This window comes from Poecilia mexicana, unplaced genomic scaffold (assembly GCF_051168715.1).
Source record: "Poecilia mexicana isolate PSO_F unplaced genomic scaffold, ASM5116871v1 scaffold_12, whole genome shotgun sequence".
Lineage (NCBI taxonomy): Eukaryota > Metazoa > Chordata > Actinopteri > Cyprinodontiformes > Poeciliidae > Poecilia > Poecilia mexicana.
In genome coordinates this window covers 572,755-597,689 of record NW_028263381.1, presented here as the reverse complement: position 1 = coordinate 597,689, position 24,935 = coordinate 572,755, and the positions used below count along the sequence as shown (strand labels likewise).

The 24,935-nt window shown below is 38.5% G+C and overlaps 1 protein-coding gene across 1 annotated transcript in view; it reads left to right on the top strand.

The window, feature by feature from the left end:
* The window catches only part of tln1 (talin 1), a 79,442-nt gene extending 54,562 nt beyond the window's left edge, over positions 1 to 24,880 (top strand). Inside the window, exons 41-57 of the mRNA XM_015007224.2 lie at positions 366 to 536; positions 1,145 to 1,393; positions 1,578 to 1,697; positions 1,787 to 1,933; positions 3,972 to 4,138; positions 6,243 to 6,426; positions 7,377 to 7,502; positions 8,334 to 8,450; positions 8,608 to 8,793; positions 9,447 to 9,554; positions 13,854 to 13,959; positions 14,566 to 14,690; positions 14,957 to 15,082; positions 15,274 to 15,336; positions 15,424 to 15,606; positions 22,742 to 22,867; positions 23,523 to 24,880. Of these exons, the coding sequence (XP_014862710.2) occupies positions 366 to 536; positions 1,145 to 1,393; positions 1,578 to 1,697; positions 1,787 to 1,933; positions 3,972 to 4,138; positions 6,243 to 6,426; positions 7,377 to 7,502; positions 8,334 to 8,450; positions 8,608 to 8,793; positions 9,447 to 9,554; positions 13,854 to 13,959; positions 14,566 to 14,690; positions 14,957 to 15,082; positions 15,274 to 15,336; positions 15,424 to 15,606; positions 22,742 to 22,867; positions 23,523 to 23,657 (2,439 nt within the window). The 3' untranslated portion in view covers positions 23,658 to 24,880. The remainder of the gene's footprint in view (positions 1 to 365; positions 537 to 1,144; positions 1,394 to 1,577; positions 1,698 to 1,786; positions 1,934 to 3,971; positions 4,139 to 6,242; positions 6,427 to 7,376; positions 7,503 to 8,333; positions 8,451 to 8,607; positions 8,794 to 9,446; positions 9,555 to 13,853; positions 13,960 to 14,565; positions 14,691 to 14,956; positions 15,083 to 15,273; positions 15,337 to 15,423; positions 15,607 to 22,741; positions 22,868 to 23,522) is intronic.
* The last annotated feature ends 55 nt before the right edge of the window (positions 24,881 to 24,935 follow it).

The window sequence follows — 24,935 nt, the reverse complement described above, 5'->3', positions numbered from 1 at the left end:
TGTCACTCAAACCTCTCACTGCAGAGCAGAAGTGGACAGTGACTAATTTTTCGTCTTTGCTGAGATAGAAGAGATCGGTGGATAAGATCGGCTTCACATGATCAGTCGATCAAAGATCTCCCAACATTAAGGAAATCGGCACCAATAAATTTGCTGGCCGATAGATTGGTGCACCCCTAATAAATACTTGGCAAAAAGCAATGTTTTAAATACTGCCCCTATATTGCTTTAGAATATTCTTTCTAAAAATCAGAAATTGGTTTCTCAATTCAGATCAGTACATGCCTAAATATTGGTGCTCATCAAATGGTGGTGCATTGGAAGGCTGATCATGTGCCTCTTCTTCCTGGAACTGTTTCTCCCAGGTCTCTCAGATGGCCAGCTACTTTGAACCCTTGATCATGGCTGCCATTGGCACAGCATCCAAGATCCTCAGCAGCCAGCAGCAGATGGCTGTCTTAGACCAGACCAAGACCTTGGCAGAGTCAGCGCTGCAGATGCTCTATACCGCCAAGGAGGCTGGAGGAAATCCCAAGGTACTGAATGAACTAAGTACTCTGGATCTTTAACTGTACTTCTCATGTCCTTGTTCACAAAACGTGATGTGTTGTTTAAATGTTGTATCCTTTGTATCCTTACATACACCATGCAATTCAGAATCATGTAAAAAAATGATTGTGACAGCTTATAATTTTAGAGGAGTTTCCTTCTAAGAAGGCCTGACAAAATGTACTGGCAAAAACAAATGAGTGCTTTTTTCCATCTTTTTGAACAAATCTTGTTAAATTTTTAAATATTCCAAAATCTGAAATGCAACACCTCCCTTTGTTGTTTGGAAAACCTCTCTTTGTCATGTGCTAGCATAATAAAATAGTTACTATTCAATTAATTGACTATATCCAATGAGTTTTCAGTTTTTCTTTGACAAAAAAACCCTTATTAGGAGTTACCTATCTTTTTAGTAGATCATTTGATATATTGGGTGTATTTTAAGAAATGCACTGATCCACACTCGATCCCAATCAGGGTAACTTTAGTTGAAAGCCTGGGGGGAAAAAAAATCTTCTTTTGAAAACAAATATTCCATATCTCTGTGATCCTGAGCTGTCAGCCTTACCCACTTGTCTATTTTTCTTTGTTGCAGGCAGCACATATGCAGAATGCTCTGGAGGATTCGGTGCAGATGATGAAAGAAGCAGTAGATGACCTGGGGGCCACGCTGGCTGAGGCAGCCAGTGCAGCAGGTGCTGTGGGTGGCATGGTGGATTCCATCAACGACACCATCAATAAAATGGAAGACGGGCCTGCAGATGAACCAGATGGCACCTTTGTAGATTACCAGACCACCATGGTGAAGACGGCCAAGGCCATTGCTGTTACTGTACAGGAGATGGTAAGAAATCTGTTATCTGACAAAGTTTTAGTATTTCTCAGAAATCTAATTAGGTTTTTCTGTTAATGTTTCAGTGCCTTCATGAAACTGTCACATAGAGCTTTCTTCAGACAGCTGTTCAGTTTTCTGAACACCTCTTTGCGACTGAATTCACAAACTGTAATATTTTCTCATTTCTCTTCAGGTGACCAAGTCCAACACCAACCCAGATGACCTTGGAGGACTGGCCAACCAGTTGACCAATAATTTTGGAAATCTAGCAAATGAGGCCAAATATGCAGCACTCACTGCAGAGAATGATGAAGTGAATAAATACTTCTGCTTACTAGCATGTTGTTCATTTTTATATGTTTCATGTATTTTATTTCTTTCTTCCACTGTTTTATTTTTCAGATTGGTTCTCACATTAAGAAGCAAGTGGGAGAGCTGGGCTTCACCTGCACAGGTCTGGTTACCAAAGCTGGAGCTCTGCAGTGCAGCCCCAATGACACATTTACTAAGAAAGAACTAATTGAAAGTGCCCGCAAAGTCTCAGAGAAGGTCAGAGATTTCTTAACATATTGATGTCTTTTTTTGTTTGTGATTTGTAGTTGTAATTTAAGTCGCGAGAGGACCCAAATTTGGGTCCTCTGCGCTTGCCGCAACAAGATCGATTGAAAAAACATGCTATACATTTATCAATATAGGCATATTGCATATCCACAGATCGGGAAAAAGCTCTTCTAAATGATACAAACAATATTTTCTACATCAACAACACCCAGCCTGAACACGAAGTAGCTTGATAAAACGAAACGTAATTAGATGCTAACGAGGCTAACGAGGCATACGCGGTAAAAAATGTAACAGTGAAAGAGCGACTATTCCCAAAGCCCACAAACTATCAATCAGAGTAAAGCCGAAGCTCTGCCGTTTCCAACAATACCAGAATCACCACGCTACGTGCAAAACTCACTGAACCAGCAGCTGAAGAAGAAAAAAAGAAATCGCTAATTTCACGAAGCGAAAAACATAAATTCAGTCCTACCTTTGCTGTTTCGTGGTCATAATCCTTATTAGACTAAATATTTCCACTTGGTTCGATAATCCATTTTCCCTAAGTCCATCTCATATTGTTTTCGGCTCCGCCCAGAGCCTCTTCCGCTTCCTGGGCTTCCATATAAAAATGTAGAGGCGAACTCCGTCAATGCACGTCACATGCGTTTCCTGTCCTCTAATTGGTGAATGGCTTTAGTTTCCGTATTAATGTCAACGCCCTCGGATTCTATTGGCTCTGATGGTTCGAAAGACGTGTCAATCATCAAAATTGGCCAATGGGATCCCGAGAAACCGCCCCGCGTAAGTTTGAATATCTGTATTGAGAACTGCATGGTTTTACGCGCAGAGCGCAGACTAGAGACTCCAGGAGGAATTTTTTTTTTCAAAGGAACCCCCAAAAACAATTAGATGTAATTACTTATCTATGACAAGTAATCATTTATTCTATAAGAATAAATAATTGAAACAGAACCTACAGAAAAAAAACTGAGAAAGTTCAAATGGCACAAATTGTGCCAAAATGGCTAATTTGGAAGGTCCGCCTAGATTTTTATCAAGTAGTACCTCTCTAAAACTCATGTGATTCACTTTCTTTCCATGAAACTTGGCACAGTAAAAGGTCAGATTGTGTACTGTTGTTTACTACATACAAAACATGTAGTAAACATGCTTTGAAAGGAATCTTCATATATTGAACTGGTTTTTTTTTAGGCGGAAATAGATATTTTGCTTAATTTCTGCTGTGTATCATATTAATTCACTTTCCTCAGTAACAGGCAGGGTGGGTTTTAGAGCTGTAACATATTCTCTAGAGTCTTGCCTTTATTTTGATACCAAAACAATTAAAATAAACTCTGTAGTTCTTGAGATACATTCAATTCATTTTGGGCATGTATTTTCAACCATATTTCTCAAAAAGAGGCCTAGAGATGAAGAGGTTAAGCATTTTTATTTTCATGTTTCTTACGTATTTCCGTTTTAATGTAAATCACTTTGGCTGCCCTAGCGGTTTTTGAAATGTGCTATAGAAATAGTTGATTTGATTTTTTTTTTTTTTTTTTTTGATTACCAGTGCAAAATTACAGCTCTGACAGAACTGACCACAGCAACGTTTCTGTCTTTTTTTTATTGCTGCCTGTTCTTCAGAGAGACGAGCTGCTATGGCGCTGTTAAATCACAGTCATTCCAAAACGTTCTTCATGTGTTCCTGGCTCTGCCTGTGATTAAATTCATAAATGTTCCTCCATACTGAGCAGCTCTCTGATAGCAAACAGCATGTCTGCTGTTCACAGCTAAACTATAATGTTTTGGAGTTTGATGTGAGGTCATCAGACCTCACATCAAACTCAGCTCGGTGTGGCTAGTACTACATCAATACATGAGAACAGCTGGGCAGAGCAGCACCGGATTTGCTAATGGAAAATGACTCTGGTTGGGACTGACTGGGACCGAACTGGTTAGAGGCAGGCTAGTGGAAAATTGCCTTATGTTTGCTCTGACACAAACTCTCAAATATGTCCCTTTGTATTTTTTGTGCTAGGTCTCTCATGTGTTGGCATCCCTTCAAGCTGGTAACCGTGGCACCCAAGCCTGTATTACAGCTGCAAGTGCTGTTTCTGGAATCATTGCAGATCTTGACACAACCATTATGTTTGCCACTGCTGGTACCCTTAATAGAGAGAATGCTGAAACGTTCGCTGACCACAGGTACCAGGTTCTCATTTAGGACCCTCTCACTTGGTGTATGTCATGAATCATTTTGCCAGTAGCTCTGATGATGCTTATCATATATTTTTTAAAAGTTTTAATTCTCTTAAGAATAAATTGAATATGATAAAAACTATACCAATAACTCACCTAGAACGGCCATGGTTTTTCCTTAAATTGGTTGCAGATATGGCCACAGGAACAGTAAAAGCTGAAAATGGAAGGTTTATCTTGCTGCTGGGCCTGAAAAACATTGCTGCTCCCTGCATGGATAAAAACGTTGTTAAACATCAGATTCCAACCTCTCCCAAACAGACTATAAATATATGTGTACGTCAGGACCTGCAGCTGTATTAGACACTATGCACCTTAAATGCCAGATAAGCTGATGTTAAGTGCATGATTACTTTTCTGTTCTGGTTTTACCCTTTGTTAGTAAAAGTAGTCAGTAATAATTGTTTGTCTGTAACTGGAACCACTTTGTAGGAACATAATTTGATAGTTGGACAAAATCTTCATTCTATTTAAGGAATTCAATTAACTACCCAACACCCCTTTTGAAAATTAAAATATATAATTTGTATTTTTTCTGTTGTGCTAAAAACTTATGGTCAATACAAATATTTGGGGAAACAGAACAATGAACCTAAAACTGTCTACATTTCTCCCTGCCATTCATGCAAAATTTCCTCTTGACTAGATAAATTGCTGTAGAAGAACAGACCATTAACTGTTCTGCTTGATCCCAAACCTCAGCAGGTTCTGCTCAGCATAATGTTTACACAATTACAGCATAAACTTCAGTTTTTATATCTAACTCACAAGAACTCATTTAGTACTTTAATGACAATTATGGGAGTAAATTATTACAAATGGATCGTATTAGCACATTTATTAAGTTTTTTCATAATATATGCTCCACCCACTGGCATAGCTCTGTAAAGTCATATTGGATGCACATATAAATTTATTCGATATTTTAAAAAAAAAATTCTGGACAGTTTTTGCTTATTAACACAAAGTGTGCTTTTTGTTTGTTATTCTTTAAAGGGGCAGTATTACAATCAACTTTTTTGAGGTTTGCATTAATCATGAAGTTATTCTCTCATCAAATATATGCCTGGAGTGTAGGGATGTGCAATATCCCATAAAATTCATATCTTGATAATCACACAAGCACTGTGATTAATCACTATTGATCACCACACTTAATTTTGTATGTATGAAACGTAAAAATGCATATTGTCCCAAAAAAATCCTTTGTTGTCTCAAACTGAACATTTTAGTTTTCCAGGTTTTTATATTCATGACAGTCTAAATGAAGTTATTTTGTTTCAAACATAATTAAGAAACTGGTTGTGCTTCGATGGAGAGATAATTTGTCACTGTAGTAAGTAAGTTACATACTGCCTTGGTTTTATCCAAACATTCATCGTGGTGTATTGTACAGCAAAATGTGCCACTTAGCACACCAGTCTGTCTGACTCTCCTCGCTCATCTTTTCATCTGCATTTGTGACTCTGACAGCTGTGCTGTCTTGTGCGCTCAGACAAAAACATAAGAAAGAGCCTCTGCTGTCAGCAATGCAACTAGGTAACCATCCAAGGGAGAGAGGTTTCTGGGTCCAAATAAGTCATCTGCATGACGTAATATTAAGGCATTAAACTTTTTAGTTTAATTACATACGTTAACGTTGAAGGTCATAGTTTAATCCGAACCAGGTCCAGATTATTGATGTTTTTGCACTTGCCCTTTTAACCAGCTCCTCCCTTATGCTTCCACCTCACAGAGTAGCCCTCTCTTGCAACTCTCCCGATCTCAAGGTGTTAAATTACTTACAATTTCTTTTAAGTCATGTCTTATATTTTATATTCATAGCATTTCTTTTAACAACTGAAGATAGAGTAGTTACTGAAGGTAGAGTGGTTACTTGATTTCTGATTTGAAATGGCACTATGTGCCTGGATAACACACATTACTGCCCCTTGAATGAGTATAATAATCATAGCATTGCTTCATCTTGTTCAACAAGAGAAATCTGTCTAAAATTGGAGGTAGTTATGTTGCCATGGTGATTTAATTCATAACTTTGGTTGTTTTTCAGAGAATGCATTCTGAAGACAGCAAAGGCCTTAGTAGAGGACACGAAGCTGCTGGTGTCTGGTGCGGGAGCCAGTCAGGAGAAACTGGCTCAGGCTGCCCAGTCTTCAGTTTCCACCATAACCAAACTGGCTGATGTGGTCAAACTGGGAGCAGCCAGCCTGGGTTCTGAAGACCCCGAGACTCAAGTAGGCTTTGCAGAGGATTTCAAATATATTTTGGAAAGCTTGTTTTCTAAAGTACTCTCTTTGGAAAAATCTGCTGTTAGGAACAGATGGATTTAAATTTCATTTAGTTTCTTTTCAGAAGAGGAGCATTTTGTATTAATGATCCTTTTTGAACAACACAAATATAAATCCACCCAACTACAGCCAAGGCAGGTTTCCATTGTTTGTCCCCCTGTCAGATATTAAATTTAGGTTATGTCTGAATAACCTAAATTTGCAGCTAAAATTGATAAACAAGGAAAGAAAAAAAAATAGAATGTATACAACATTTCAGATTAGTTGTCAAATTCCATATATAAACTTTATATATATATATATATATATATATATATATATATATACTTTAATGCTAAGTAATTTTGTCATTGAGTATTTTGCTCATGGTTGGAACCCAGTTGTTCATTTGTTTTATATATATGTTTTAATTGTTTTATGTATTTGTATATTTGTTTATACTGATGGTGACGACGTTTGTAAGAGTTTGTTGCGCAATCATCTGGATGCAAAGTTATTTTCCTGACTTTCATTAGTAACTGTCCTAAGAGCTGATTAACATCAGTGACAAAAAATAAATAAATAAAGGGAGCCCTTATAGATATTGTGTAGTGATATTTAGAAAGTTGCATCACATCTGAAAGATGTGTTCAGTCAAATCACATTTTTTAAAGACATTTGAAACCATAACGTGTGTTGGGACAAGACCATGTATAATTCTCAGGCACTTAATCCATGTTCTGTAAAGCTGGTCAATGCTTCATTAAAACAAAGAAACAATAAAAAGAATGGAACAAAATATGTATAAATCATGCAAATAAGATGTTCATCTTCAGAAAATAACTTTCTGAGAAACTGGGTGTGTGGAGACAAAGGCTGATTGTATGCCGCTCTCTAATGTGCTTTGTTCTCTTCAGGTGGTCTTGATCAATGCAGTGAAGGATGTAGCCAAAGCTCTGGGTAACCTAATTAGTGCCACTAAGGCAGCTGCAGGTAAACCTCATGATGACCCCAGCATGCTCCAGCTTAAGAGTTCTGCTAAGGTAATATTCAAAGGCCACCACTACATTTGACTATCAATCTGTTTTCTGCAGTAGAACTGTGATCCACACTATGCCTTTCTTGTTAAATGCCACATCTATATTGAGCCAACATTATAATTATGTAGCTTTGCACGAGTGTAACTTTGTATTGAATGTTGCATCGGACTGAAGAACAACCACAGAATAAACATAAAGGTATACAGTAAGCCTAGAAATGGCAGTGTTACTGCACAGGCCATTCAGAAGAAATATGCAGAACACTTGGAATATACCACCAGACCACATATTGCATTCAAGCAGACAAATATCTATTGGTATTGCATAACTGTAATTCATTATAGTGTATCACTCTACAGACTTTAAGGTAAATTTCATAAACAGTTTATACAAAAACACTTCTGATGTTATTTAAACATCTTTTAAATTCAGTCTCAAACACCAGATCAGGATTTAATTTCCAGCCTGAGGCTGGTAAGATACAAACTTATTATGTCTAGAAATACTTTAATGTGTATCTGAACTGTTTTTATAAATGCTAATTGAACTATGAATGCAGATGCTTTTGCTGTGGTTAATTAGTTGCCTGCAGAACAACACACTGTCAATGTCAGAAATGTGTTAGAAAATTTACCAAAAGCATAAGAACTGCTGGGAGCCTAATATTCATAAGTCAAGAGTAATGTGTTCTGTTTTAACGTACTTCAGCAGCTGCATCCAGTCTCTGTTGAAGGTGATAAAATGCACTGCGGCAGCCCCGCTGTATTGTTTTACATTGAAGAACATTGAGATCAGCCTGATTTGTGTCAATTAAACTGGACTTTCCTTCTGCAGGTGATGGTGACCAATGTGACATCTCTGCTGAAGACTGTCAAGGCAGTGGAGGATGAAGCCACCAAGGGAACCAGAGCCTTAGAGGCCACTATTGAACACATCAAGCAGGAGCTGACTGTAAATCTCCACATATTTGGTTCTGCATGATTGGTGGCCATACATAACCTTGCTTTCAGCTGGAATGGATTAAAAATTTCTGTTTGAGTAAAATACATGCACAAATAATTGTTGATGAGTTATGTAGTCACTATCTAATTATGCTGTTGGCACACAGGTGTTCTGTAGTTCTGATCCCCCACCAAAAACGACCACGCCAGAGGAGTTTATTCGTATGACAAAAGGAATCACCGTGGCAACAGCGAAGGCAGTGGCTGCGGGGAACTCATGTCGCCAGGAGGACATCATCGCCACTGCTAACCTCAGCAGACGAGCTATTGCTGACATGCTGCACTCCTGCAAGGTACAAGAGATATTTATTTACATATGTTGGGCTCCCTGTTGCCTTCAAAACTGCCCTCATTCTTCAGGACTTGGATTTAACATGGAATAAAAAAACGTCTCCCAAATGTTGGTCAATATGTACATTATGACATCACACAATTGTTGCAGCTGCACATCCATAATGCAGATTTTCCATTCCACAATTTCGAGTTTCCTCCTTCAAGATTGGAATATATTTTATAAACCTTGGTTGTAAAAAGTTGCTGTTCATTGGATTTTTCTTTTTTTTTTTTTTTCTTTTTTTTTTGGAACGTTATTTGTAAACACAAAAGGATTACAAAACCCATCAGATCAGCAGTTTTTGAAATGCTCAGATTTGTCTATCTGGCATCAACAGCCATGCTGCATTTAATGTCACGTACATCTTCTTTCTTTGTCATGTTTGTTTTCACACTCTGACCTTTGCACCCTGTCTTGACGCCTATGTCTACCATGTGTTGGAGGGATCTGTTAGCTATTGAGGAGGTGTAGCCAGGGTTGTTGCAAGCTCTTTGGGTGCCATAAGCATAAATGCTTTGTGGTTCTTTTTGGCCAACATTGTGGAGAGCAATTGTGCCCTGGTGTGGTTCTCAATAATGGAAATGAAATGCATGTTCCTCTTTTGTTTTTCAGGAAGCTGCCTACCACCCAGAGGTCAGCAAGGACGTCCAGATGCGTGCTTTACGCTATGGTAACGAATGTGCTTCAGGATATTTGGGACTGCTAGAACATGTCCTGGTGGTAAGATGGTATTCTCTTTCTTTTAACTGTTAAGTTAAAGCAGTGGTTCTTAACCTTTTTTGAGGTACTGAACCCCCCAGTTTCATATGCGCATTCACCGAACACCTCCCCTTACCCCCCCACCCCCCTGACACAGAAAATAATTTGCGTTATTAATGTAATTATATTAGTTGTATTACCTCCCCCACGCCACTAGAGGCAGTACCAACCCCGAAAAGATGTGACTAAGGAGCAGATTTAGACTATAAAATTTGGTAAAAACGGTGAGCTTTACTGAAGTTATTAAAGATACAAGTTCAAATCCATGCTGAGAGTGGAACTCTTTCCCGCAGCACTGATTGGCTAAGCAATGTAACGTGACCCTCTGGAGCAAGTGATGGCAAAGCGGGGCGCGTCATTACGACTTTACAAAGTGTGTCTTTACCTCCACGGCAGAGGCTCCGCCGAACCCCTGAGACCGACTCATCGAACCCCTGGGGTTCAATCGAACCCAGGTTAAGAACCACTGAGTTAAAGTTTTGAGATCGGTTTGAGTACAAGGGCTGGTGGGGCCATCCATCACCAGCAGAATAGAGCCACCAATGTGTCCAGCTACTCTATTTTTTAGGTTATGTTTTCTTTTTACATACCATTTGCTGCAATTCAATGTGTACATCCACTGAAATTTCTCAGTGATTTATCTCCCACTTGTTTCACCGCTGAATCTGCGATATGTAACTTGAGTGTAATATGTTCTTTCCATGTTAAAAGTGTCACCATGTCGTGGTGTACACCACGACAAAACCGTACAAAACAGATAATCTATGAAAAAATTGAGCTCTTCTGACTTCTCCCAATGTTCCCAGTGCTAACTACATAAATGGACAGGTCAGTCAGAAATAACCAATCACACCATCCCATCCCCCTTGCTGTCTGCTAACCTACAGCTACTTCACCACATAGAGCTTGCAGGTATTCTCAAGCTAGTTAGCATGGCTGCTGGTGATGACAGATAAACTGTTTTCCTGGAACGGTGAGTTGTTCTAGTACATTAAGCAGCCCATAAACACAGGACCTTCCTCCTTGCTCTGATTGGTTGTTTTTGACCTAAAGTGGTGCATTTCTGTGAGGAGGTGGAGGAGCTTGATTTTTTTTTTTTTACACAGATATCTGTCTCATATTACACAGTCACGATGTGGCGACAGTTTTAACAAATATGTAAAAAACATATTTTTATAAAAATTACATACTGCACCTTTAAGTTTTTAAATAATAATTTAAAGGACCTTATGTTCCTTTTTGGCAGTCACACAAGTTTCTCCAATGGAGAAATATATACATAGTAAGTTCCAGAAATATTTTTGCTTCATTCAGATGCAGCTTTGCATACCTTCAAGATCTTCTCCTGGGAACTCTTCAGCTTTATGTCATCTGACCCTCAATTGTACCCCAGAGCACAATTCTCACAGAATGTCTGATTTGACATTTTCATTCTCTTCCCCCTCCCCCCCCCCCAATGGTTTGCCTATGTTTCTTAAAACTGGTATCTCAATGATGTTGGGGCTAGCCGGTGAGTAGTGAGTACACAGCATGACTGAAGTGCACATGTGTTGTTTGAAAAGTAGTCTGACCATTCAGTGTCACCCCCACTCACAATAATACATCAGTATTCTGAATTGCAGGTGTGTAGGCCTTTTGTGTGTGTACTGCTGATTGTAGGTGTGTCTTTCTGTAGTGATTTGATGGTTAGAAAATAATAAGATTCAATCTCTTAATAATGATTGTGCATGTCAGTGTCATTAGCTGGCTGGTTTTGCTAATGTTTTACCATAAAGGATGAAGAATAAAACCTATAAATCCCTAAATATCATACTACCCTTAATAAAACTTACAGATATTTGATTTTGTCTGAACCCAAGTATTTCATATTCAGAAAGAATAATTTCCTCATGATGATCCACCAGGTGTGTCCTGACTACACACACATTGTATTAACATCAGATTGTTGTTGGGGAGCATTTGTTTGCCGTTGGCATTAACTTGGCTCCCTGCATACATTCCTAAGGTATAATGTCAATCTTCTTTTGACATCACATCTGAATAAAGTTGAGCTGAGTATGGCCTAAGCTCTGTTAATTCCCTGCACCTGTTGCACACTGCTCCAACCTGGATATTTCCCTTCTAGGACAGTGTAAGGACACCAGCTGAGCCCCAGCTATATCAGAGCACCAACGTATCCCAGTGGTCTGCTGTTCTTGTCACTCAGTCTTCTAATGGCTGTAGATATTTATGTTTGGGGTTTGCTGTCATGTTATAACAATGCATTCTAAATGTGAGTTGAGCAAGATGGCTGCAATACAAGTTAGTCAATTTTAGAACCAGATTCTTTCTCTGCTTCCTTTTGCCATTACCATGCTTTGTTGTTGAAATAAAAAGCACTGATTTTATATTATTTAGAGTGCATAAGTCTCTAAATAATATAATAATACTTCCATTCATGTGAAGTTTCTGTATTTTGCACAACACCTATTACTTGGTGACTGAAAGGCCGGTTCTGTCTGAACAGCTGCTGCCTCAGAGTATGAAATCAATGAGATCTTTTGGTTCAGACTTTAGCTGATTGTATTCCATTTAGTGTGATCAGAGATTTGAATTCACTTTGGTGTTACTTGAGATGTTACACTAAGTCAGTTTCATACATCATCTGCTCTCCACATGGCATCGACGATCCGTCGAAAACCATACCCAATCACCTGTAAAACAATAACCTGCTCTCAGACATAATCTCACTTACATTTCAAAATCTAAGATATAGCAGAGAAGAAAATAAGTGTCTTCCATCTACATGGCTTATTGCTTAAGTTCTGCTTGGCCAGACAAAGCATAAAGCACAAGGTACCATACCAACTTTATTTATAAAGCACTTTAAAACAACCACAACTGATACAAAGTGCTGTACATTAAAACACTACATAACAATTTAAAAAAATAAATAAATAAAAACTCTTACAGTTTAAAAACAAACAAACATACAATTTAAAACTAGATCCCGCTGGAGTTGAAAGCCAAGTAAAATAGATGGGTTTTAAGACGAGCTTTAAAAGTGGACAGTGAAGGGGCCTCTCTGACCTGCAAAGGCAAGTCATTCCATAACTTAGGACCCACAACAGAGAAAGCCCTGTCCCCTCTGAGCAAGATCATTCAAGCACTATGCACAGCGCCACCAGGTGGCAAGTTTAGCACATATTTCATAAGGATCATTTGCATAACTTTTAAAGTTACATTTTTCAGACTCCTGACTTTCAGATTAATGGTTTGAATTGCACTGTAAGATGGAAATGATAATGAACAAGCAGTTTTCACTACATAAACTACTATCTGTATATCTTGTCAGAAATTTTTTAACATCAAAATTTTAACTTGTTCTTTTGAAGGTCTGTTTCTTGTTCCCCTTTAAAGTCCTCACATTACTCGGTGTGTTTCAGGCTTAGTGTTTTTGTAAAGGACTTCATTTAAAAACACATAGGTGGTTGTGTATTTATAACTTTTATGTTTCAAAGTGCCAGTGTGCATTTATTATATCATTTATCGTGATAAATTTCTTATCATAAGATTTTCATTTATCGTTGTGATGATAAATTCCAGATAATGATATTTAAAGACCCCTAAAACTGTTGGCATTTTCCATTGTTGGAATAAATGCTTCTTATTATCACTTTTATTTTGATCACAATAGTACCACAAAACTTTGTGATAAAACTTGAACTCTGTCTTGCCCACCCCTAGGGCCAGTGATGCTGGTTGTATAGCAGCCTGGCCTGTGTCAGTGTGTCCCAGGGCACCTGTGGCTACAGTGTAGCTCACCACCATCAGTGTGTGAATGTGTGTATGAGTTGGTGAATGACTGACTGCAGTACGTTATCAGACTTTGGACTCTGATAAAGTGCTGTCATTTATTCAACCAGCATTCTAGTTAATGTATAGGACTTTCTTTGAGGTTTGCCTCCTATTAACATGTCAGTTTACCTATCACAAGTATCCAGAGTTATGGCATCATCATCTGGGGTCTGCCTGTTTAATTGACTAAGATGCTGCTTCATAACAATCTTCAAGACAGTCGGGTTCTGAATGTTTCAGTCCAGCGTAGCTGTTTTTTAACCTGGTGCCTATGGTGCTGTCCAAACATTTATGTAATCAAATATGGGATATTAATTTCTGAACATAATCCTATATGTGAAGAACCTTTTTCATAATTTTTGTGTGTAGAAAGAATAAATAGTCAGCCTTGCATGGAAGTTTTATGCAGTTTTTCACCCACAGATCATCCAGAAGCCCACACATGATCTGAAGCAGCAGCTTGCCAACTTCTCCAAGCGTGTTGCTGGCAGCGTCACTGAGCTCATCCAGGCTGCTGAGGCAATGAAAGGTATGTGCAGCTCAGACCTGTAACAGCAGACTGCTAACACACAGATTTGTTTTCGTTTGGAAATGCATTTTAACATTGAATGACGCTGATGTAAGAGTCGCTCACTGTGAAATAATTTTCAGCTTTAGGTTAATAAAAATAAAATACTGATAGTAAAATGAATGCTGGGAAATGTCCTTTGGACAGTTGAATAAAAATAAATGATACTTTAAATTATTTAAAACACTGTCACTAACTATCTGCATAAAGCAGGGCAATGTTAAGCTCTTCTGGAGGCTGTTTGTGTTGCTCAGCATCCTGCTGCTGCCTTTTCTAAAACTGCTTTTTATACCTTGTTTGAGGTAAAAACAACTGCTCACTTTTCTGTTAAACATACTCTGTAGCTCATCAGGGAAAAGCCCTGTTGGACTTTATCAATTCTCTTTATCTTGAGGAGTTTCTTGTAAGGGATAGCTTGTCTCATTCCCAGAGAGGATATTGTTCATGTCTGGAGGAATATTTAACATGAGCTCAGCTTTCTTATGAAGCCTGAGTATCTTTGGAAAGAGTGAAGACTGACATTGTGTTTGGTACAAACTGAGACAGTGTTATTTTTTTGTGCTATAGGCACAGAGTGGGTGGACCCTGAGGATCCTACTGTCATCGCAGAGAACGAGCTGCTGGGAGCCGCAGCCGCTATCGAAGCAGCTGCCAAGAAACTGGAGCAGCTGAGGCCAAGGACCAAACCCAAGGTTACCAGGCCTTTTACAGGCCAAAGGCATTCACACCTAATTTGTTAACCTCACCTCAGGCTGCCGGTCAGCATGCTTTACAGATCTTATGCGCTGTGAGCTCTGCTGCCTTTTCATACTTTCCATTTCAAATTTATTTAGCACTCTTTTATCTTGAGCAAATGGGTATATTAGTAGTATGGCCCTTCATAAAGACATGGCCTTAAGTTGTCCACTGGCCTGAGTCAATATATTTCTCATCTCTTGGTTTTCCTTCTAATTAACAGGAGGCAGATGAGAGCTTGAACTTTGAAGAGCAAATTCTGGAAGCAGCCAAGTCGATTGCAGCTGCCACAAGTGCTCTTGTCAAAGCAGCTTCAGCAGCTCAGAGAGAGCTTGTTGCTCAGGGGAAGGTATGTCAGCACCAACACTTAAAATATAACTGTAGTCAACATCACTCTGCTTTCCCTAAAAAAAAAAAAAAAACAGATCAGCCAAATTCCTTCTCTTCTTGTCCACTTTAAAGCTGTAAAATCTGCTGATGTTTGAACTGCTTAGAACACTAATAAATCCAGTATAACTCCAGTCTGTCTGATATTTTCAGGTGGGAGCAATTCCAGCAAATGCAGTGGATGATGGGCAGTGGTCTCAGGGCCTGATTTCAGCTGTAAGTCAGCCATCTTGAACTTAAACTCAGATGGTGTAAGACATTCTCTGTAAGCTGTTTTGTCTTTGGTCCCGCTTGATCATTTAGGCCCGGATGGTTGCTGCAGCAACCAACAACCTGTGTGAAGCAGCCAACTCTGCGGTCCAGGGACATGCCAGTGAGGAGAAGCTCATTTCTTCAGCTAAGCAGGTGGCAGCCTCTACCGCTCAGCTCCTGGTGGCCTGCAAGGTCAAGGCTGACCAGGACTCACAGACCATGAAGAGGCTCCAGGTTAGCATAACCTGTTAATGTTTATGTATTAGAATACACATTCTGCTGCCATTCAATGTGCACATCAACTGGCTTTGCCACACTACAACGTGTTTATGTGAGTATGGCTACCAGTGGTGGGAGGTAACGAAGTACAAGTACTTCGTTACTGTACTTAAGTACAATTTTCGTGTATCTGTACTTAAGTAGATTTAATAATGGATACTTTCTACTTTTACTCCACTACATTTTACAGTAAGTATCTGTACTTTCTACTTCACTACATTTCTACAAAACTGTTCTGTTACTCGTTACATCCAAGTCGCGTTGCGCTTTTTGTCCGTTAAAATGTGAAATTCAGGGACTTAAGGTGGCGCCATAAAATCCAAGCAATAACGTGACTTAGTGTCTGTTGTCACCCATCGCCTCCACCTTTACTCGCACGCGGAGCTCCAGACATGCGCAGTGGTTTCCTCTGAGCGGGAGAAGATGTCTGTCTAATCGTCAGTAATAGCGCTGCATAAATTGAAATGTAAAATCAGCAGCGCTTCGCTTTCACAGACGGTGGAGACTTTGTCCAACCTTTAGCGTCACTTGGAAGGAAAGCTTAAAGAAAGGTAAGATCTGTGGATGTGATGCTAGCAAAGCTAGCTGACTGAGACACATGTTGCATCTGCGATGAAAAAAAGTTGTCACTCATGCGCTGAATTATTATGTGGAGGTGTTGACTGAGGTGTCGCATTTATGGGACAACGCTGTTACCAAAGTCGGCTTTAAAGTGATATGACATTCAGGAACGATCCGATTCTTCTGAACGGATCTTTACTGATTAAATTTATTTCAGCTCCAAGAATTTAATATCTAGGTGTTTTATGGGAATGTGGATCTTTCAGATCAATTTGAGAAGCAATTTTGATAGGTAAAACTTAATTTTTTTGTGTCACGTAGTCTTGTCTTGTTCTTGGGTTCGGTGGTCTAGACTACAATTCTGCTACGTGGCTCCTTGGTTGCATGTCCTCCCTCACCCACCTTCTTTCCATCCCCTTTCTGTTGGATTTCTTTCAAAATAAAAGCCACTAGTGGCAAAAAAAAGTGAAGTTCATGCTATGTTAGGACAGGAGACAAGATGTTTCCATCCCTGAAATTATGATGCATAGAATCACATATCTAAATCTAACTATGTTACAGAGAGTAAACATAATAAAAACATGCTTTATCTGTGGCATTGTTCATTAAAATGGCACATTTCTACTGTATTAACAGTGATTCTTGAGAATAGGGACAAAATGGGTTTTAATTTTCCCATATTTTTTTTTAATTATTTCTCAACCTTATGTATGCAAATATGACAAATAATGTTTAGAAAATATGAAGATGCTAAGGTACAGGCTCCCAGTTGCGAATTTTTTTTTAAAAAATTACATTTTTAATCGACCTGACCCAAAACTTTGTCATCACCATCTGACAAAAATAAATCTAAAATGATTTTTAAAATACTCCATTAGTGATATTTTTACTCAATTTACAGACAAATGCTTCTCAAGAAATAAAATAAATATTATTTAAAACAAAAAACAAGAAAAAGTCCATCTGATGAAGTTGACAGTGCATGACGGAGTTGACACAGAACTGAAGGTGGTGACAAACTAGTGAGTAAAATGAAAAACTTGGTACATGTGAAGTAATGCAATTCATGTAAAATGTATTAAAATGAATTAGTTGCACAATTAAGTGAGATTTGACAACAATTTCACTGAAAGAGTCAGAAAAACTCTGACGGAGTTGACATCTGACGGAGTTGACGAAATGCCAAACTACCTCAATTTATATGATGTTATTCTGAAGGAGGCCATATTGTAGCTCGTCAGGTCCATGAAATCTTTACATTATACCAAAATTAAGCTTTTATTTCGCAAAATTTCATCAAAGTTTTGTAAATTGTCAGTTATGGAGTTGACACATCATGGTTGTGACAAACAACTTAGGAATAAAGCAGAAGAAAAAACTAAAGAATAACATAAGCTAACCGGAGCTAACTAGCCCTCCTAGCAAAGGAAGAGAAAAGACAACGTCATGGGGTCCTCAGAAGTTCTGGTGCCCCCCAATAATGCCTGATTTTTTTACATTTACATTTCTGACGGTGTTGACAAAAACTAAGGACAAATTTCAACGGAGTTGGAAAATATCTAAAAATTATTTATAATTCAATTTATCGATACTTTTATAATTATTTATATGACTACTTATATTTAATTGTCATAATATATAATTTTAGTATTTCTTTAATTGTTTTAAACTATAAGAATGTGTTGAGTTCTGCTCCTGGACAAGGGCTTTTACAGGCACCATCCACCGACTACAATGTTTAAAATAAAAAAATATTCAGCAAAAAAAAGAAAAATATACATTGTTGTGCTCACATGACCCAGGTTAGTTTAGTTAGATATTTGAAAAAAATATATTTTGTGTATATTTTATTCAAATTTCATGCTTTATCCATAGGACCTGTTTTGTCCCTATTCTCAAGAATCACTGTTAAAATTAAATACGATCGGTTCACTTAATGATATTAGCGATTAGGTAATCCATTCAGCAAGTACTTTTACTTTTAATACTTAAGTATTTTTAAAAGCCAGTACTTTTTTACTTTTACTTAAGTACAAATGTTAATGTGGTAGTTTTACTTTTACTTAAGTATATTTTTTGAGTACTTTCTTTAGACTTTAGACTTTAGACTTTAGACTTAGACTTTATTATCATTTTGCATGCACAAAGGTGTATACAGAACGAAATTTCGTTGCATTTCGGCTCAGGACAGTGTTTTGAGCTTTCAATGTTGTGAAGTTACTCCAGAATAAAATAAAATACAATATAAAATATGAATATAAATATGAAATATAAAATATAAAGTGCAGGAATGACAGTAGAAATAGAAGTTCTTTAGTTTCTATACATGTGCAAGGTATAAGGTGGAGACCAGATTTTAAGTGCAGTGCGATTAAGAGTTCAGCAGTCTAATGGCAAGTGGGAAAAAGCTGTTTCGGAACCTGGTGGTCCTGCACCGGATGCTACGGAACCTCTTTCCAGAGGGCAACAGGGAGAACAGTCCATGGTGGGGGTGTGAGGGGTCACTGACGATATTTCGGCTTCGGGACACGCAGCGCTGGGATGAAATGTCCTGAATGGAGGGAAGGGGGGCCCCGATGATCCTCTCTGCTGTCCGCACCACTCTCTTCACGTTCTTCCAATCGGTGGCGCTGCAGCCTCCACACCACACAGAGAGGCAGCTGGTCAGAATGCTCTCTATGGTGCTTCTGTAGAACGTCTTGAGGATGGGCGGGGGCAGGTGTGCTCTTCTCATCCTCCGCAGGAAATACAAACGTTTCTGTGCCCTCTTGACCACAGACATGGTGTTCACTGACCAGGAGAGGTCGTCTTTGGTGTATTTCTCCACCACTGATGGCTACCAGCCAAACTCACATAAACACAACCCAGGATAGGGTTCTTGTAACTAAATAATAAAGTTGGGTAAGAAGGAAAAAGGCAGATGGATCCATGGATTATTTATGGACCCGCTTGACTTCCAAACTTCCCCTCCTATGACAGACCTGAATATTTACTGTGGCTCCACGTCAAGATAAATCTGATGGGCACATTGTTCTACAAGAACAACTACAATCACTAGATGGTTGTAGTCAATAACTGTAACTTGAGATGCCACTTTGTAATAACTGCTTATTGACTCCAGTGATACTCATAATGATAGTTGGCACAGATCACCTTGAAGTATTGAATGAAAATTTGGTCAAAATTCCAAATTGAGACTGAATGAGACCATCTTTTAAGGAAAAGTTGTACAGATCTTCTGAAGAGCTTTTAGAATGAGTCCATCTGTTAAACAGTCACTGCAACAAACCCCGATCTCATTACCTTACCTATGGTCTGTTTAGTAAGTACTTTACTATGTCACTGGTATTGATCCAGAAATTTCTTGTCCATTTTAATGTGACCACGAAAGATCCAAGTGGGATATCTGTTCCGGGTCAGTTCATCCCTTTCTCAGTTCTGTTCCCCCATCTCCAACCCATTTGTCACTATTTCTTACACCTGTGCTATTGTGAACCAATTTATTTCCTGTGGTGGCAAAGTGTGTTTGAGGAATTAGGGAAATAAATTGTCATAAGAATATGCAAATCTCTTATACAAGATTTCATAAACCCTTATTTTCATTAATTCTGGTTCTAATCCCAAATTGGACAATTTGACTGAGTTTGTGGTCTCTTTATTTAATCAGTATAACAATAATTGTCCTACTGCTGGTAGATACTATGTTAGTATTTATCTAGAAAGTTTGTTCGAGAGATGAGTAATTAATTCATAGAAGATTACCTAAGATCGTCGTTTGCAAATGGGTATGGAATCTAAAGCAGTTATAAATTGGTGCATGTTTGGAATGAAATGTAAATGTAAGCTGCTCCTTTAATAGTCGGCTGGATATCAAAAGAGAACACTGTGAATCTTTAGGCTTCACCCAGGCACCACTTTAACGTATTTCCAGTATTGATTCCCTCTCATCACAAATCAACTGATGTCTATAACATGTGCTAAAGGGCTTCAGTGGAAAATGGGCAGAATTCCAACAACTGCCAGCCTGTATTATTAGCAGTGAGAGTGACTGTCATTTTTGTAAAGAACTGCTTCAGAGGCTTATCATCAGTCTAATGGGAGTTTGTTTTTTAATCTGTAACTAAGCTTGACAGAGCTTCTCTAGACTCATCAGGTAAGCAGCTAGCAGAGCAACCAGTAGCTGAACAAATGGAACTCTGTGTAAAAGAACTCCTTTAAAAGCCCTGACTCAGTGGTGGAAACACTGTAGCTCAGCAGGGTTGTTCTGACCTTTAGCTGTAACCAATGCAGTCACTTGTAAGTCACAGCAGAAAGCACAGGTATCTCTTCCCCCTCATCCATCCAAAAATACTATCTTTAAGGCAGTGTGTACCGTGGCCATGAGCTCTTGGGCTTGCCCAGACCAGCTCATATTCTCTGATCCAATCAGTGGAGGCTTATCTCCTCCTCGTCTGAGCCTGCAGCTGCCACCATGGTAATTCCCATACATTTATGTCTACAGAAGCACTGGAAACTATCCACCTAGTCCTTCCATGGCACTTGGAACTGGAAACATTAGTCCTGATCTATGATTACACTTGGTAAGTAACATCAAGAGCATTCGCTCTTGATGTTACTTACCATGCTGCTTCTTAAGGTTATAACTGCACAGTCTTTTGAAATTGAATGTGGGGCAGCCACTGATGCTGAAGACATAAAACTGAGTGTCAATAATGCTCATAATACAATTGAATTGTAATTTGAATGTGTCTTATTATTGTTGTCATAAGTGAATTTGCTTGTTTAACATATTCAAAAACTCCCCAAACTAGTGAAAATTGTCCCCCATGTGAAGGGGTGTGGCCAAGCAGCTCTAGGCGCCTCCTAAACTGAGATGGACTAAATGGCACATTGTAGAGACCTGATATTTGTTGCTAGAACCCTCTATATCAAGAAAAAGTCTCTTGGTCTCTTGGAGGTGTGGCTTAAAATGTACAGGAAGGTGGCCATTTTGGGTCAAAGGGCCACTTTTGCTTTCATACACCTCGAACTTTAGTCAGCGAACTTGTCCTGGAGATTTTGATTTATTAGTTTTATATTTGGTCAGTATACAGTTAGGGGATAGCAGATTAAAAATTATCAAATTCTTTTGTTTTGAAGCATGTCTAGGGAGAGTGGCCAGGTCACAAACATGGCCCCTTCTCCACACATTTGAAAATCTATAACTTTCACATGCAAAGGCCAAGTTGCATGTGTATCTAACATGAGTGATCAATGTTAGATGCATGAACATACTATATGGTTATATCCTGGCATCATCAAAGCCACACCCTCTATGAGCAAGAAGTAAATTTTTTAACTGAGAGAGGTCAATTTCCAACCCCTTTCACATAGTCCACTTGACATTTTGTCAGAAGACTGATAACAAGTTGGTTTCACTTGCTTTCAAACACCTAAACTTATTTCTATAGACTGAGGCAGTGTAGTAAATTCTGACATGACGCCATTGTCATATGTTTGGCTCTAACTTCCACATATTTCAGCCGATTTGCACCCAATTTCATATAATCCATCTTTATCCACCAGGAATCAATCAAATATTTGTTGAGTGTGGCCATATAAAGAAATTTTTAGTTAAAATAAAAATATTGTTTTTAAACAAAATGTTCTTGTTTCCAGTGTGATGATGGTCACGGTGAGGAACAGGGTATGTTTTATGTCAGTCAGAGTAGCAGCAACATTACAACCAGACATACCAGTGAAGAAAGCGATAACCACATGGACGGAGGTGTTGAGACCTCACCCAGCAGACTGACTGCTTTCAGCTCTCAGAACCACAAAAGGGAAGGCTGCGATGTCTGAAGTGATCTGCCCAATGAGGGAAATGTTTAGCTATCAGTGTTGCTCTATTTGCCTTTTAAAGCTGGCCTCCAGCTGTAAGCAGGAATCAGACTCCCTGCACACAACTGGAGCTCTTCTGCCAAGAGTTATTGTCCACAGTCTGCATGAAGCCGCTCTCCCCAAGTTCAATGATTCATCTATGAGTAATTGTAATAACAATGCATCTGCATTTGTTGTTGTCCACCAAAAACAGTTCCACCAAAAAAGTGTTTCAGTCAGATTTTTAAAAATCTAGATTAGAATCAAAAAGTCCAGGTGTGTCCTGTGGTGGTGTAGGGGTAGGCCACAATGTGTGTGTGAATCCTGGGTCCGTGGCAATGCGGTTACAGGTTAGAGTCCCAGCTGGATGACGTTTGCCTTTCCTCTCTCTCTGTGTTATGACCCCAGGTCTACAGGATCGGGGTGGCAATATAAAAATGAGTTCAGAGAAAAACAAGTGGAGCATAAAATGCCTATTACAAAAAAAGGTTTCACCTATCAGAGTACACTTTAACACGTTTAACACTAGACTACACTCAAAACAACCTAAAATGGTCAGGGGCCGTTACACTCTAATTGCCCACTTTCTGTCTGACCACACTCAAAGCCCTCTAGAACCGATAAAACCTTTAAAAAAAGAATTAAAGAGTCCTAAATTGTTTTTCTGCAGGCTGCTGGAAATGCTGTGAAAAGGGCATCAGACAACCTGGTGAAAGCAGCTCAGAAAGCAGCGTTTGATGCTCAGGATGACCAGGCTGTGGTGGTCAAGAGTAAGATGGTTGGAGGCATTGCTCAGGTAAGTCATGTCAACACAGACCGAACACATTTACATGTAGCTACAAACTGGGACAAGATGAAGATCTAAAGCATTATATACATGCTTGTAGAGATTGTTCTGAAATCTCATGAATAACTCGCATATCATTTTGCTCTTCTTGTCTGCCTTTCGTTCACATTATAAAATAAACCTTTTTATTACCATATTAATTTACGAATATGACTTGATTAAAGTATTTGTACATTTTTACAGTATCTGAAAATGGAGTTAAATGATAATGTTTTAACCTTGTGTCACTGCATGAGTATTGATCCACAGTGATGTTCTTGGGTAACTGGGTTGATAACTCCCGGCTAACAGAAGTAAGCCTCCATTTCAAGTCATTTTACACCCCAGGGAAAAAGAAAGTCATGCGTTACTGGCTCGAAGTTCTCAGAAACTCATCACCTTGATGAAGTAAAAAGATAATTCAAGAAAAATGTTAAGTGACATTTACATTGTTGGGAAAGTTTGGGATTTCAGTAATTATTTATTACTATATTAGCTTTCAAAAACAAACATTTAAGCCTAAGCTCAAAGCTATCCTTAGAAGAGAATAAATGTTCACTAGTTTCATTTTCTGATTGATCTGTGAGTTTGAAGCTGCTCTGATAACCTCCGGTGGATCTTTCAGATTATCGCTGCTCAGGAGGAGATGCTTCGGAAAGAAAGGGAACTGGAGGAGGCAAGGAATAAGCTGGCCATGATCCGAAAACAGCAGTACAAGTTCCTCCCCTCAGAGCTGAGAGAGGATGGCCAGGACCAATGAGAGTGTGGGGGGGAGGTGCCAACAAACCGCAAATCAGCAACGCAAATCATTGTGAAACGCTCAGGACCTAATGCTTCAGATCAGATCAGTTCTAACAGCAAGTCAAACTCCATGTCTACAGTAACATATCAGAATGCTTTAACAGTAGAGCAAGAATATGCTAAATAGTATATCATGACAGTAATGATAAATGTTTGCTTATACTGAGACATATGCCTTCACGCGATAATTAAGTTATGTATGCTTCTAATGATATATGTTTATATTCCTTAGAAAGTGAGATTTTTTTACGCTTCTGTGTTCTTGATGTGAGGCTTTAGAAAGCCGTACCAGTTCATTCCTCTGCCCTTCTCTCTCGGACTCTGTTACATCGCATTGCTATGAAAATGGATTATCCTTCAGTGACAATCTATGCAAAGTTTCTAAGCAGATTTTTATGTTTTATTTTTAGATATATATCTAAAATATATATATGTATGCATTTTCTTGGGTCTGAACACACTTCCAAAGAGTCTTGATATGTAGGTGGTAGTTAGTAATAGACATTTCTGCCATTTTGTTTGATTATTTTCCTTTTACTGTACAAAACTATAAGAAAAATAAAATGTTTGAATTTTATAGTTTAGAACAAGACTATTTTAAACGGATTAGTTAAAAATCAGTATTTTTAAAAGAATAAAATGTGTTCAACAGAGGTGATCTTTGAGTTAGTATTTAGACCAGGATCTGATTGGAGGACTAGTTTGTGTAGTGAGTATGAAGCCATATATTTAATGTCCACAACTTTTACATCAGTCTAATGTTTGCTGGACTGATGTTTATTGATCCATTCCACTGAAACGTGTGCCAAACGCCAGAGGTGTGACACACATCTGGACCAATACTCTCATGTTCAGCTGTTTTAGAAACGTACATCATCGTTAAGAAGAGTAACATTTGTGCTTAAAAGATGTCCTCTCTTTCAAGTTAAGTATTAATGTCTGGCCATTTGTTCCTAAAGTGCAATAATTTCATCACTCTACTCAATAAAAGTAGAAGTAGCTTTATTTCCTTTGGAGTGTTTAAAACTAACCATCCACTGTGCCATGCATAGGTTTCAGTCATTCATCATTCAAACTTTTTTATAGACCATGATTTGAATTGACTTATTGTTGGAATTCAGGTGAAGAGTATTTCTACCCAATGGGCACTGTCATACACAATAAAGCCTATTTTCACTGAAATTATTCACATCCGTTTCTTTACTTTATTCCTCTCATTTAAGACACAAGTTATCCA